The 11,036-nt window shown below is 39.5% G+C and overlaps 2 protein-coding genes across 2 annotated transcripts; one reads left to right on the top strand and one right to left on the bottom strand.

The window, feature by feature from the left end:
• Positions 1-1,001: 1,001 nt before the first annotated feature.
• On the bottom strand, positions 1,002-3,618 carry 42sp43 (P43 5S RNA-binding protein). Its single transcript, XM_006798257.3, has 9 exons — positions 3,360-3,618; positions 3,143-3,243; positions 2,979-3,075; positions 2,758-2,846; positions 2,440-2,513; positions 2,194-2,274; positions 1,872-2,101; positions 1,665-1,718; positions 1,002-1,506 (listed from the first exon to the last, which is right to left on the bottom strand). Exons 1-9 carry the CDS (start codon positions 3,492-3,494, stop codon positions 1,246-1,248), a joined length of 1,122 nt encoding a protein of 373 aa, XP_006798320.3. The 5' UTR covers positions 3,495-3,618; the 3' UTR covers positions 1,002-1,245.
• Positions 3,619-5,264: 1,646 nt separating this feature from the next.
• LOC148103006 (sterile alpha motif domain-containing protein 3-like) lies at positions 5,265-8,452 on the top strand. Its single transcript, XM_087840356.1, has 5 exons — positions 5,265-5,388; positions 6,495-6,538; positions 6,629-6,793; positions 7,046-7,252; positions 7,486-8,452. The coding sequence occupies exons 1-5, from the start codon at positions 5,340-5,342 to the stop codon at positions 7,678-7,680; spliced, it is 660 nt and encodes a 219-aa protein (XP_087696482.1). The 5' UTR covers positions 5,265-5,339; the 3' UTR covers positions 7,681-8,452.
• Positions 8,453-11,036: the final 2,584 nt, after the last annotated feature.

Raw genomic sequence — 11,036 nt, 5'->3', positions numbered from 1 at the left:
CCTAGAGAACTTATTGCAATCCCAAAAGAGCTGCCGGTCTACAAACTAGGAATTTGTCATTAACATAAGCTAGGGCATGAATGTAACAGCCCAGTATACACCACAACAATGACTAATGCTGAAGCCATTGTTAATTCGTTCTCTTACACTTATCTCTTTCTGAAAGTGGAGATCATGGCTAAGCCTTTGCATCAAGTTGCATTAAACTTAATCTGTGGAAGTGGCCACTAACTGTAGGCCACTTCCACAGATTTAGTGTAATGCATTGATGCAATTTCAACACTGAATTATACTGAATAGGAGAGTTTGGTTTGATTTTAATAGCAATTTCTTTCTCTGTTCCCGCCTGTATGTGTATGATTGGCCAAAGCTGTCATGTTTTTAAAAACGTGGCTGGTAGAAGTTACAGAAGCTCAAATATCTCCCTTCATGTAGGGAGACATCCATGTTTTGAACTATTTAGTCTTTATTGTGTAACAGCATAAACCACGAAGAACCGAGGTTGTACACTGGAGAAAATTAGTTGCAGCTCAACTTTGGACAGGTGGACAAATTTACTCTGTACATATGAACTGACATTCCCCTTTTGTGTAACCAAACAAAAAGGCCAGGCTCTAAACTCCAACAGCTTAACCTCCATTGTACAGATCTGACAGCAGACACTCATCTTTGTTTTCAAAGTCTCATCCGCCTCCAAAATGACATGCTGTGTGCGTCAGTTCTTACTCATGTGCAGCGCTTCGTTCATATTTAATGAGCCCCAACATGTTCAGCAAATGTCAACTGATGTGTGCACCCAAAGCGAGCACAAAAGATAGATGCAGGAGAAGAACAGCTGTTTGAGTGTGTTCACAATGAGATGCAAATAATATGACTAAACAAATCTTGGTCCTTCAGCACCTGCCACTGATGGGCTGACCTTCAGCAGTTCACCTAAACACTCAAGCACTCAGAATTCAAGCACCACTTTGAGAAAACTCAACTATTTTTATTGGGTCAAAAGCCATGTTACAAAATAAGCGTTTCAGCTGAGACCTGCCGTCTCCAGAATAAGACTCAAAAGCTTGACATCCTAATCAATGTGTCAAGTTACACTGCTTTGAAATTTAAGTATTTTAATGTATACAATCTACATTCAAAAGGAAAAAGACCCATTGTCTAAACAAGAAAAAAAAAAACTTTGGTTCAACTTTGAAACAAAGTACAAACTTAACCAAAAAGCACTTTGCCTGGAAGCATCCTTGTTTAACCTTTTACTGGCGCAACTTCATTCTTCTCCAGAGCCTGATGTGGTTTGATCCCAAACAGGTTACGCAGATTGACTTCTGGGTCAACATAGTGATGGATCTTGCGCTCATTGAAGAGGCCTGAGAGGTTCGTTTCCACCTTGGCACGTCTGGAGATTCGCATGCGCAGAGCAAATAGGTGACGCAGGTTTTCCTCCACGAGTGGCAGATTTTGTCCATTCAAGCGTTTCTGCCAGGTTTTCCTGGGTCGCTGCCGTTTCTGTTGAGTTAGAAAATTGAAATGATGAACTTGATTAACTCCACATATTAAAAATAAATGAATTAGTGAACCCCCAGATTTAGACCTGAAGAATTTAAATTGTAACAGGTTTGCAGAGAAATATGTCTTTAGTCTACTTCTACACTATTAGGTCTTACTTTCAGAGTGGTAGCATTTGGGTCATGGCGAAGTAGGTGTCTGGTCATACTCTCCTGCAGAATAAAAACAGTCACTACACAAGTTCCAAAAAAAATTGCAAATCAAGTTTATTATTAAAGCTACTTTAAAACTGGATGTTATGTTTCACTGCCATCTCTTTTGATTTAAAGTAGGTACACATTTCCAGTTTCTTGCTAGAGACTTACCCGCATAGCAAACATGCGAGTACAGTCAGGGAAGGAACATCTGTATTTGAGCAGGTCAAGGTGCACCTTGCGAATATGGTGCTGCAGGTTAAAGGTTGTAGAAAAGTAAGCCTGGCAGTCATCTCTGGGACAGACCAGCACAGGCTTGTGGGAAGCATGCATCCGCTTGTGCCTCCGCAAAGAATCCACTTTCTTAAACTCCTTCTTGCACACTTGGCATGTAAATGTGGCTGCAACACAAAAAAGCAATGATTAACTGGGCCATCCTTTAAACAAAGCACTGAGCAGGGAAATAAAAACTATGTTCTATGGTCAAATTCACCTGGGTGTTTAATCATGTGTTTCTGAAGTTTCCCCCAGGTATGTTCAAATACCTGGCAATTAGTATGAGGGCAGCGGTAACCTGCAGAGACCAGATAAATGAGATCATCCACCATCTCCCTTCTGGGCCATGTTTATTTTGTCTTCAATGCATGAAAAGGTTACACGCAAAAGCATTCAACCCCATTTTAATGAAAAAACTGTACCGCGATTAAAGACGACAAGTCCCCACCAAGATTAAACCAACCTGCATGCTTCTTCTCATGGGCTTTGCGGGCAATATGGGAGTCAAATGTGGCAGTGCATCCATCCTTCAAACATCTAAGTATCCCAGGAGTAAAGACAGAAGTAAAAAGTAATCACAGAGACCAACCCCACACAGGCACTGGCAGCTCATTCTGCAGGTATAAATGCTGATTAAAGCAGTAAAAGTATCATCTTTAATACAGAAAGTCATTTGACAGCTTCAGCCATTTCTTTAAGTCACACAGTAGTGTCAGTATGTTAAAGCAGAGCAAAATCTGAACTATATTTTATATGAAGCGAAGCTATTACATGGACTTACTTGAACTTGGCAACCATTTCATGTTCCTTCAGGTGCAACTTAAACAATCTGCGCTTTTTGAAGGTCAGAGAGCAGTTTGGGTGCTTGCACTACAGGACGGGAATGCACACGTGATTAAAATGGCAAGGCTTGAAAACCGGTTTATCTCAAAAGTAAACGAAGCTGGTGTAAATTATGTAATTTTGGTGCCATCTGGTGGATAGGTGTATATTCACACAAACCTTGAAGTACTTATTTTTGTCTCCATGGGCGAAGCGCACGTGTCTCTTCAATTTGCTTGCGTTAAAGAAAGTCTCTGTACAGGTCACAAACTTGCATCTGCATAAATCAGAAACCAAAGTGAGACGACAGCTGAGAGAAGGAAAACCGTGTTTGAGTTACTTACTTGAATCGCTTCTCCCCGGTGTGCTCAAGCATGTGGCGCCGCAGGTGAGAGCTTCTGGAGAAGCGACGACCGCAGCCGGCAACTGCGCACTGGCACGGGCGCTGCACGCATTTATCATAGTTGTAAAGTTACTGTTTCTTACTTTATTTTTCAGTTTGAATGGTTTATCCGCTTGTTAGAAAGGCTTTGGCACTGCGTGATTAAATAGTTTCCTTACCGCCCCGGTGTGCACAGTCTCATGCTCTTTGAGTTTCCACTGTCTGGTGAAAGTTGCGCCACACTCGCCATGAGAACAGCTGAACACCTCCAGCGGTTGACCGCCGACATGTTTCCCAGCTCGCATGTCATTCATTTTCTTCTGATATCTGAAAGCTACTCTAACTACAGAACGTTATGAAAACCGCGCGGCTGTTCCCTGCCAGTCTTATACTCTCTGGAAAGCTTTTAATTAGTTAACTGGCAGCGTCCAGACGCCAGGCGACGAGTCACGCTTTACTATACTCTAAGAGAGAACCTGAAACTAATTAACTGCTAATTACCTCATTTCCCGCCACTTAGCCCAGCTGTAGTCACACAAACCTGGGCAAACCAGCACATCAATCAGCTCCTGCTGATTGCTGTCCATGAGTGCTGCTATACTTTTTTTTCCCTGAAGTGATACAATGACGGCTAAAGAAGACACATCGGAAATTAAAAACAGCAAACTGTGATGTAAAATTCGAATAAGGAGGCCATATTGTAAACATGTCTTCATGAAATTGGCTCATACTTAACAATAAGGACTCTTTCAACAACACCCCTTACCAACACTCCACTCTGAAGCTCTTCTTGACTATGTAATCAGAGTTATACCTGTGGCAAGAGGTACCATGGGAAATATACACTCACTGCCCACTTTATTAAGCACATCTTGCTACCAGCAAGTTGGATCTTGTTTTTGTTTTGTTTGTTTGTTTTTTGCCTTTAGAGCATTCTTAATTCACCATGAGACAAATTCAACATGATGCAGAAAAAAACTACCCAGAGATTTTGGTCCAAATTTATATGATAGCTTAACACAGTGGCTGGACACCCATGACACAGACCTCCAGTTCCACCACATCCCAAAGATTCTCTATTAGACTGAGACACAGTCACTGTGAAGGCCACTTGAGCACACTGAACTCGTTGGTATGTTCAAGAAACCAGGTGAAGGTGATTTAAGCTTTGTGGCATGGCACATTATTCTGCTGGAATCAACTATCAGAAATGTACATGAGTAAAAAGATGGACATGCTCAGCAATAATATTCAGGTACACTCTCAGAAATAGAGGTACGAGAGAAGAACATTTTTGTACCTATAGGTACATTTTTTTAAAATGTTCCCTTAAAAGTACAATACTGGTCTTTAAAAGTCCAGAAATGCCCCTTTAAAGGTTCAATTTGAAATAAAGTACAAATCTGTACCATTTTGACCTGTACTGCAGTGACAGTGGCAGAATGTGGTAATGGGTCAGCATGGGAAAATCTGGATGGGCCTGGTTAATTGTAAAATTCATATGAGATGTGAGTGTGCTCATAAAAGCTACATGTTATAATCAAATCTGTTGGTCCTCTCCTCTGTACGTAAATGATCCTATGATGCAAAGAATATCTGTAACCTACCTTTGTGTAAGTTATGTTAAATTATATTAAAAAAATAACACACACACACAATGACATGCGGGCACAACCAAATGATGTTAAAAAAAACTGGTCCATTTCCATTTTATTAAGTTCCAGTTATAATTTTTAATGTTTTAAATCTTGGTTGTAGCCTTCAAAAACGTGAAATCATTTTACTGTTATGTTTGGCCATTTACTTTTTCGCTTTTACTACATCCTAGAATTGTTCATTAATTGTGAGGTTTTTATGGAATTTGCAACATCAAGTTAAACCGAGGTTCTTTGGAAGTTAAAATGTCAAGCAGATTTTTATGTTACGGTGACGACATTTTGTAAGTTACAAATATAGTTCGCCAAGACATCATAACGGTTTCTAAACAACCGCGCATTAATACCACAATGTTGTATTTTCATGTGTCAAGTTCGCAACGCGCATTAATCCCAAAGGCTGAAAAGCCAGCAGCGATGAGTGCTCCGCCTCCGCGCTGACTAGCGTTGACGCAGAAAAAGACTCTCAGGGGGTTATCCACGAAGGAGCTCCTTAAAAAATTGATGGAAGAAGGCATTGATGTGTCAGACGACGAGGCGCAAAGGTTTAGAGGTAAGTCGGGTGTGATTTTGTGTTTTTATAAAAATTACGTGTAATTTTACAGTAGAGTTAGCAAAAGTCCGAAGAGCTAGATTTAGCATGGGTGAAAGCTAGCAGTTAGCTAAGTTTTAAACAAAGAAAGGTACAAATGTGGACTATTTGGACTGTTGGTGGAATGTTCAATGTCTGTCTGCCCGCCGTATTCGAGTGTTTTATCAATAAATAGTGACTAACCGTGTACAACAATATAAAAAAATCAATAATTTCTCAAAACATGCTAGTATGTAAATATAGCTATTAACAAAATCGTTTTCTAAGCAAAATTTATCGCATCTAACTTGTTTCCCGCTCAAAGGGATTTTAAACAATGGAAGGTACAGATTTGTACCATTCCACCTACTTAGTGGGATTTTCGAATATGAGAGCTGTAAGCTCTGCTTAGGGACACTGTCTGCAAACACCTGTGATGCCAGCTAGCTGCTCGATCAGGGATCGATTTATAATTTCAAATAAACCAAAATCAAGGAGGCAAATTGTGGGCAGCAAAAACAGACAAGATAGCCTAGGATTCTATTCTCCCGCAGAGTCGCTTGGATCTCAAAGAACCAGTCCAGAAAGAACAGAAGTACCGAAACAAAATAATTGGGACTCTTTATGAAATGCTGTCACAGTACACAATGTAAGGGTTCCTTTCTGAATAATTACATTAATTTCTTAGTATTAATGTTGCTGTTGTACGAGAGGCAGAGAACAAATGGTTAGCCCATCTGCCTCCCAATGAACTGGCAATAGTGGTAAAACCATACATCCTGTGTCTCCAGACCTTGTCTGGACTATGATATCCAAAGTGTTCATTTTCGAATTTGCTCAAGAGTAAATTAATAATTCAGGACTGCAGTCAATTAATTAATGAAGTTTGGGAGAGGTGTGGCTGTTTGTCCATGCCCATTTTTTAAAAAATTAAAATAAACTTTAGCTACATTGATTTGACACTGGTCTATAACATACTATTTACGGTGATAACAGTATGATTAGAAGAATTGAAGAACAGAAAAGCCCCCAGGAAAGGATAAGAGTAATCAGTGTACTGTGGGTTGTTTTTCTTATGTTTAAAACAGGTACCCAACCCACTCAGACTACACCCAGGTCATCAAAGCATTATGTGAGTACCTCTCCTTTTTTGTTTCTTTTATAGATTATATTAATATAAAGTAAGCATAATTAACTACTTATATACATTTGAAACAACTAGGACACCTGGCACAGCCAACTCAAGAGAAATTTCAAAGCAGAACGGGCTCCCCTAATCAGCAACGAAGAAGTGACCCGGGTTAAAGAAAAGTTTGGACGCACGCAGAAACATCGGACCACAGAGGAATCCAGCAGCTCCTGTCTGAAGAGACTGAAGCCCTCTCTCGTAAGTCCTCACACCCTCAGCCTCTAAGAGCTAAGGTAACATATGTAGTCTTATTATGTTCACTGTAAAGCTAAAAGTAAACAGATAACATTAACATAGAAAAAGGAACTTCACAGTTGATTTAACAAAAGTCAGCTCAACTTGCAATTCCTATTCAACATTTTTGCATTTTGTGTACAAATTACCGCATTTCGAGTAACATTAACTTATCAGATTTTACTTATGATAATACTGATATCTGCTTTGACAAAGGATTCGTGCTTTGTGGGGGAAGATGCAGCCTCCGTTGATGCTCATATCAAGGTGCTAAATGATCAGCACAAGAAGCTACATCCTGACACAGCACTGGTGAAAGACCGCATGACAAAAACCTTTGCATGGAGACGTCGAGAGGTAACTGAAGGAATGTGTACTGTGGACCTATTAAAGAGATATCCATTCCTGGGGACATCTGCAGGGGTAAGAATTGTTAAGATGATTGGGGAAACGGCTAATGATTTTTTTGTCTCTAAATCTGATTATTATTTTCTGTACTAACTGATTAATCAATCTGTTCATTATCTTTAGAATTTTTGTTCAAGGGTTAAATCACTTTACATTTATCTCCAGTCTGTGTCTTTAAACATGTCAAAAGTTTAAATCCACAATGTAAAATGTCATTCTTTTGTCTATTCTGCTCTTTTCATTTCCAGTTGTGTGATGAGGTTGATTTAATGCATCCCTGCCAAGACAACATCTGTCGCCGCTTTAGCGAAAACTTCACTGCTGTTCTTCAAAATGTTCTTCAAATGACCAAGGATTTGCCACTGAAGAAGGTCTACATGGAGGCAAGAGAGAATGCACTGGCTGAAGACATTACAGGTGCTATATTGACCTCATACAAATAGTAAATTTTGTGACATTTCATTTGCTCTCAGTGCTGGGAGTTTTCTTCAGATAGGTTGCTTGTTGACTTTGAACATTCACTCAGCACAAGTGTCAGTGTGCCATTTTCATCTCTGCCAGGTGACTTACAGAATGCTCTGGAAATGAACAAAAGTTTTACAGATGTGCTTCAGCGTGTGTCTGCTATATCTGTCAGCAGTGTCAAATATGAACTTGAGGATGTTTTTGTAGTTGGCCATGTACACACTGAAGCCATACCTATATTCTTTAAAATCAAGTATATTTTGAATGTTGATACTTGTTGGGTATTGTGTGGGAAACTGTTACTTCCTTGCACTTATGAATGTCATTTCCATGCTTACCAAGTGGCAGTTGACAATGACTGGATCCTGTTCAATCCAGGAAATGAATTAGACTTTCAAGCTCTAGACACCTATTTAGTTGATGATAGGCTGTTTGTGTCCTTGAGGTATTCTGTGTGACGTGATTGCAAGCACATTTTCCACTTTGTCTATATATATGACATATATATATTCTGGCTTGTTGAAGTAGAGCAAAACATTTGTGGACAGTTTTTTAAATACATGCATGCTCTGTGATCCGTCAAAACATTGTGTTCAGGTGTTTAATGTCTTTATGTGATTGTTTACTTTTGTTAAATGAATGTATTTTTCTTGACATGTCCTATGGCAATATACGAATGTAATCAAGGATGTATTCCTGTGGTTGTTTAAATGCTTTGATGTGATTCTATTATCGAAAATAAATGGTTAAATAACCAAATATTTTGGACTATTGGGGGTACATTTTTGTCTCTTTAGGTACGAAATAGGTTGTCGCTGGGGGGGTACCCTCATAGGTCCCCTGTTGTACCCTTTTCAAGGGAACATTTCTGTACTATAGTTTGAAGGTACATTTATGTCTTAGGAAAGTACATGATTGTACTTCAGATGGTACAACTTCATAAGGTACAAAAATGTACCAAGCCTAAAGGGTACAGAAATGTCCCTCAAAAAGGAACACCCCCAGCGACAAGCATTTGTACCCTTTTTGGTACACTTTGGTACCCCTATTTCTGAGAGTGTAGGCTGTGGCATTTAAATGATATTCAGTTAGTATTAAAGAGCCAAGAAAATATCCCCCACGTCATTACACCACTAGCCTGAACCACTGAGGAAAGAACAGAGAATGAACAGAGGATTTTGAGTTGTTTACACATTTTGAATTTTAACAGTTGGATATTTAAGTTACTGTTGCCTTCATATCAGCTTGACACAGTCTGGCCATTGTCTTCTGACATCTGGCATCAATGAGGCATTTTCACACAAAGAACTGCTTCTCATTGGATATTTTCTTATTTTTTTTCCATTCTTAATAAACCCTAGAAATGCCTGTGTGGGCAAATCTCAGCAGATCAGAAGTTCACACCAGCCCATGTAGCACCAACAATCATGCCAAGTTGCCAAAATGCATTGAGTTGCTGCCATATGGTTGGATAATTTGCATTAATAACTAGATGTGTGCTTAAAAAGTGGCCAGTGAGTGTATTTCTACTACGCTTCAGTACACCTGAAATGGGAATAGCTTTCCCATTTCTTCTTATTCCCGCTGAATGGACTCAGTTACAGAGAATTCAGCAATTAAAGCTCTGACTGTGATACAGCACAGTCCACACCAGAGGGTAGTGTGTCTCTATCACAGTTGGCTCTCCCATTCAGATTCATGCACAAACTGTAAGAGTATTCAGGTATTCCCATTTATTTACTTGTGTATGTCCTGCATTCTGAAACAAATGCCTTCTGTTTCTCAACATGTCCATTGGATTTTTAATGAGAATCATTGTAGAAGCTGGTTGAGACTTTTTCCCTGTTTTAGCAGAAGGTGTTAGACAGCTTAACAAGACTTCAAACATTTACATGCCACAGAAGGAATCCCCCTTTATATAACACGTATGGGAGGTGTATAGTGGTGGATGTTGGTTTACTGTGATTCCACCTGTGCTTTTATTACTGTGACATATCAACATCGACTGTCTATAGTACAAGTTTTGATTCAGGACTGGCTGCTTGAGAAGAGTCGTCTCTGTCAAGCTCTGATATAAGAGGGTTCAAGATTGTGATTATTATACATTACTTACATTTAAGTGTAACCTGAAATCTTAAAAAAAAATGGAATTCCTCATATCCTTTATATTCACCCTAAACCCAGTGTGACCACTGCATCCCTGCTCACAGAGCCACCTTTGCACTACTTGCCACTCAGCTGTCTGCAGAATACTGCATCAGCACTATGTGACCACTTACCAGATCACAGTGAAGACTTTAGTGTTTGAATCAGAAAGCCAGCAGCAAAGTGCAGACTATCCTAAAGTCAGTGTCTGTTTAAAGTTTTAGAACTGCAATATTCTGGCAGCCATCATTTTTTATTTTATTTTATTTTATTTTGGCAGGGCAGGAGCATCTTTAGCTTATGCTGCATTCCTCCTGATACTCCCACCTCCATCTCTTCCTGCTATTTCTCCTTATCTGCTTGTCTCAAAGGGAGGTAAATGAAATATTCAGAGGGGGCTGCCGGTGCACAGTTTTTCTCCATTAGTTTGATGTATTATAGGATGGCTGCTGAGATTGGGCTGCACCAGGGAAGCTAAACCCAGCAGGTGAGAGACAGCAGAGAGACTGCAGGTTTCAGCATCCATCTCCACTAGTGGCTTCTGATTAGAAGTCATAAGCAGTTAAACTCATACATCCCTTTGAACATAGCATAATTTACTGATCACTGGGGCCAACAAAAGGTTTAGAGTTACTTTAGTCAACATGATCATGTAATGTTCTTGTAGGGACATTCACAGTGGTCAGTTGGAGTTTTTCATTTCACTGACAGCAGTGTGTTTGGGTAGTGTGCTCTGTGTGATGCTTGATTCAAATGAAAAGACTTAATCAGTCCCTGATATTACACTTTAGTAGCAGTCATGCATATTCACTTAGCCGCTCTGCTGTGGTTAAGTAAGTACTCAGTGGACCACATGTAACATTAATTTTTTTTCCAGCATTAATATTATGTTTTCTTCTTTTGCTACATATTTCCAGACCTATAAGCTGAATGTAACACTGGCTCTTAACGCAAAAACCAGCTTCTCATTACAAAAACAGTGATGCATTCAAACAGGTTAAACATTTGGAGATCCCTGTGATTAAGTTTATTTTTATGGCATTTGGTATAACTTGCAGTGCTGAAATGAATAAAAATGAATAGTAAGAATATCTTGAACAGTCTGAGCTGTTTAAGGCAGAAACAAGGTGTGAACAGTATGGCCTCTGCTGTAGCCTGTTTGTCAGAGGGTGTCTTGGGTTATAATGTC

Source organism: Neolamprologus brichardi, chromosome 4 (assembly GCF_056152115.1).
Source record: "Neolamprologus brichardi isolate AB-2024 chromosome 4, ASM5615211v1, whole genome shotgun sequence".
Lineage (NCBI taxonomy): Eukaryota > Metazoa > Chordata > Actinopteri > Cichliformes > Cichlidae > Neolamprologus > Neolamprologus brichardi.
This window is presented reverse-complemented; position numbering and strand designations above follow the sequence as displayed.